Source organism: Bactrocera oleae, chromosome 2 (genome assembly GCF_042242935.1).
Source record: "Bactrocera oleae isolate idBacOlea1 chromosome 2, idBacOlea1, whole genome shotgun sequence".
Lineage (NCBI taxonomy): Eukaryota > Metazoa > Arthropoda > Insecta > Diptera > Tephritidae > Bactrocera > Bactrocera oleae.
In genome coordinates, this window is record NC_091536.1 from 76,894,638 (window position 1) to 76,898,751 (window position 4,114).

The 4,114-nt window shown below is 36.4% G+C and overlaps 1 protein-coding gene across 1 annotated transcript; it reads left to right on the forward strand.

Moving 5' to 3' along the window:
• Positions 1 to 1,632: 1,632 nt before the first annotated feature.
• beta-PheRS (phenylalanine--tRNA ligase beta subunit) lies at positions 1,633 to 3,847 on the forward strand. Its single transcript, XM_070105714.1, has 5 exons — positions 1,633 to 1,790; positions 1,856 to 1,911; positions 1,975 to 2,132; positions 2,192 to 3,543; positions 3,604 to 3,847. The coding sequence occupies exons 1-5, from the start codon at positions 1,733 to 1,735 to the stop codon at positions 3,753 to 3,755; spliced, it is 1,776 nt and encodes a 591-aa protein (XP_069961815.1). The 5' UTR covers positions 1,633 to 1,732; the 3' UTR covers positions 3,756 to 3,847.
• The last annotated feature ends 267 nt before the right edge of the window (positions 3,848 to 4,114 follow it).

The following is a 4,114-nucleotide window of genomic DNA, read 5'->3' on the forward strand; positions in this document are numbered from 1 at the left end:
AATTTTTAATTTGAACTCATTAGAGGAAATTTCAGAATAAACAATATTAAAAAAATATTTCTAAAAAATTAGTGGTTATGAAAATAAAATCTATCTTATTTTGAATTAAAAAAAAAAAAACTAGAAAAAACATTAACTTCGATTGCACCGAATAGCACCCTTCACAAATATTGTAAAAATGTTTTCAAACAAGAACTTGATTTTGATCTGTCAGTTGGTGTGACAACTTAATGTTATAGTCGCCACAATTTGTGCAGATATTGCACCGTTGCTTTGAACAATATTTCATACCAACCTTTGCGAAATTATCTTTTCAAATAAAAAAATTTTCCATACAAGAATATAATTTGAGTTGGCCTGTTTGTATAGCAGGCATAACATATAGAAGTCCGATCTGAATTTTTTATAAGATTGTAACGTGGCCTTGCACAGTAATACCTATATGCCAAACTTTGTGAAGATATCTCTTCAAATCAAAAAGTTTTCCAAACAAAGACTGAATTTTTCATCGTTCAGTTTGTACGGAAGCTATAAGCTATACTGATCCGATATCGGTAGTTCCGACAAATGAGCAGGGGACAAAACGACGTGTGCAAAACTTCGGATTGATATCCCAAATACTGAGCGACTATCCTCCTCTCCGATTTTTTTTTCTGGGTGTTACAAACTTCGTGGCAAACTTAATTTAGCCTGTTCAGTCTATAAAAATTTAAATAGAAGTTTTTTTAAACAACACTAAATCCTTTTACATAGTCTCTCACAACTCATTCCATTTTAATTACAATAATTTTTCAAAAGGAAAAATTCACACGCTCTGATTCGTATCCAAACAGTACTCGCCTCATTGTGATGTGTAATATAATATATGTTATGTATGGAGGTAATTATCCGCAGAGATGCAACGCCTACATCGGAAGTGATCGCATGAGATCAAACAAATTGTATGTGCAAAAATTCACACTTTTCCCTTTTCACAAAGTGACAATTGCTTGTAATTAATCAAGTAGTTTAATGAGTTGCTATGAAAAGTATATTTATTTGGGCTGAGCCGACGCGTGAAGACATTAATAGTTTTTTAGAGCCAGACAAATGATTAGCGTGAACTTCAAAATTTTCTGTTGTTTCGCCTTCTGATTTAATCTGCTGCACTTAAATTCTTCGGTCACTTACCGCTAATTAAACGGGTTGGTTTCCGCTTTCTTGAAGACATTGCTCGCTCAATAATCGCCGAAATGCCTATTTTAGCTCTTTTTAAGCTGAAGTTAAAGTTAAGTACTTATATTTAGCGAAATTAATCAGAAATAAATTTATTTGTCATAACGGATGCTGGAGCTTTTTAACGTTTGCGAATTTTTAATTGACTATTAAAAAGTGACAGCTAATTGAATTGGAAGCTGACCCAACGAGCAAAGAGTTTGGGTGCTGACCCCGAAGTCTGAGATCTTAAATAGTATTTTTCAAAATAAATATTTAAAATATAATTATTAATCTTATATATAGCATCTATAAATTTGTTTAATATATCTTAAAATAATTGTGCATATTACAATTAAATATATAGAACAATTAATTTTTATTTCAAGTAAAAGCAATGCATCGCTGAGAAGGCATGGTATGTTCAATCAAAAACCTCGTTTGCGCTGCTAAACTGTCAAAACAAATTTGTTTTCAGCCGCCGCATGCGTGGACATTTGTGTTCCAAATTGGTTTAGATTTGTGAAGAGCTTAAAAAATGCCGACCATAGGGGTGAAACGAGACCTGCTCTTCGAGCAACTTGGTCAGAAATATAGTAAGTAATTTGCTTAAATGGTTGAATTATGTTTGACTAAATGTAATTATTCAACACACTCATAGCTGACGATGAGTTCCAGCAGTTGTGCTTTGCCTTCGGACTTGAATTGGATGAAGTGGTTAGTAGAAAAATTGTATTTTCATTATTTTAATCAAATAAACGTGTACACTTTTATTGATAGACAACAGAGAAACAAATGCTAACCAAGGAACAAGGGGATGTAGCTGCAGTTGCAGATGCCTCTGAGGAGATTATTTACAGAATAGACATTCCGGCAAATCGTTATGATTTGCTGTGTATTGAAGGTTTGGTCACCTCATTACTCGTGTTCCAGGGCAAGTAAGTTTAAAACTTTCAATATAAAACAAAAAAATGCTAATTGTTTTTGTTTTTCAAAGAATAAAGCCTCCCAAATTTATAAAGGTGGAGCCGGCAAAACGACAAGTTCTTAAAATTCTTCCCGAAACTGCACAAATTCGTCCATTTGCTGTGGCTGCAGTTTTAAGGAACATCACCTTCAACAAAGATGCGTATGACAGTTTCATTGAACTTCAAGATAAATTGCATCAGAATCTTTGTCGGAAACGTTCTCTAGTCGCAATAGGTACTCATGATTTGGATACCGTACAAGGCCCATTTACTTACGAAGCTCGCACGCCTGAGAATATAGAATTTATACCATTGAACCAAACGAAGAAAATGAATGGACGTGAACTGATGGAATTTTATACCAACCATGCCCAACTGAAACAATATCTACCAATCATACGCGATTCTCCGGTGTATCCTATTATTTATGATGCTAACGGTGTAGTATTATCATTGCCACCAATCATTAATGGCGATCATTCAAAGATCACGCTACAAACACGCAACGTTTTCATCGAATGCACCGCAACTGATCTAACCAAAGCGAAAATTGTGCTAGACACTTTAGTATGCATGTTTTCAGTGCATTGTGATGAGAAATTCACCGTCGAACCATGTAACGTTGAACAACCCGATGGCACTGTAGTCACATATCCTCAATTAGCGGTGCGCAAAACAGTAATATCGGCGGAAAAGGCCAACGCCTACATTGGTATACAAGAGGAGCCAGCGAAAATTGCTGACATGCTGACGCGCATGTACCTCGAGTCGACGGTTGAGAAAGAAGGCACCAACATCACCGTACAAGTGCCACCCACACGACAAGATGTCATGCACGCTTGTGATATTTATGAGGATGTGGCCATTGCTTATGGCTATAATAATATTAAAAAATCATTGCCGGCTTTCATGCATATCGCCAAACAATTCCCACTCAACAAATTGACCGAGCAATTGCGTGAACAAGTGGCGCAGGCAGGTTTCACTGAAGCCATTACTTTTACGCTCTGCTCACGCGATGACATCGCACGTAAATTAAACAAATCCATTGATAGCATAGCGGCCGTGCATATTGCCAATCCGAAAACATTGGAATTCCAAGTTGTGCGCACCACCTTACTGTCGGGCTTGCTGAAAACACTCGTTGCTAATCGTAAAATGCCGCTACCGTTAAAACTCTTCGAGATCAGCGATGTGGTGGTGGCTGATGATGACACCGAAGTTGGTGCGCGCAATGAGCGTCGTCTATGCGCCGTGAACTGCAACAAAACCGCCGGTTTTGAGGTGGTGCATGGACTGCTGGATCGCGTAATGCAACTATTGGATGTGCCATGGAAGACGGGAAATCAAAAACATGGGTACTATCTACAAGCTACCGATGGTAGGTTAATGTAACAAAATTATTTAAATGTTTTTATAATTTTATTTTTTTTTTACTTAGACCCCGCCTATTTTCCCGGACGTTGTGCTAGTATTTTGCTTAACGGCGTAACCATTGGTCGCATAGGCGTGCTGCATCCCACTGTATTGCAAGCTTTTGAATTGACTACACCCTGCTCGGCAGTCGAGTTCAATATTGAACCGTTCGTATGATAGCGTTACGCGGAAATGATGTAACCTTCATTAATGTGAATTATTATGAAACTAAAAATATTTAATAAAACATAAAGCAAACATATTCAAAATGTTTTTCTTATTTATTATAAAAATGCTGCTGACTTGACAGTTCTTGGCAGTAAACAAATGCAGTTACGTACACCCGACTGTCGTGTGAACGGATTATTCTATGCGTTAAAGATTTCGCTTTGCCCTTCATTTGAAACAAGCTTTATTCGTTTACTTTAATTTTATTTATTTCTTATTTTTTGTATGTTCATCAGTATAATCAACTTTATTACCGTCTTATACTGAACATAGTTTCTATTTTCTGCTTTTGTGTGTGTATGTATGTG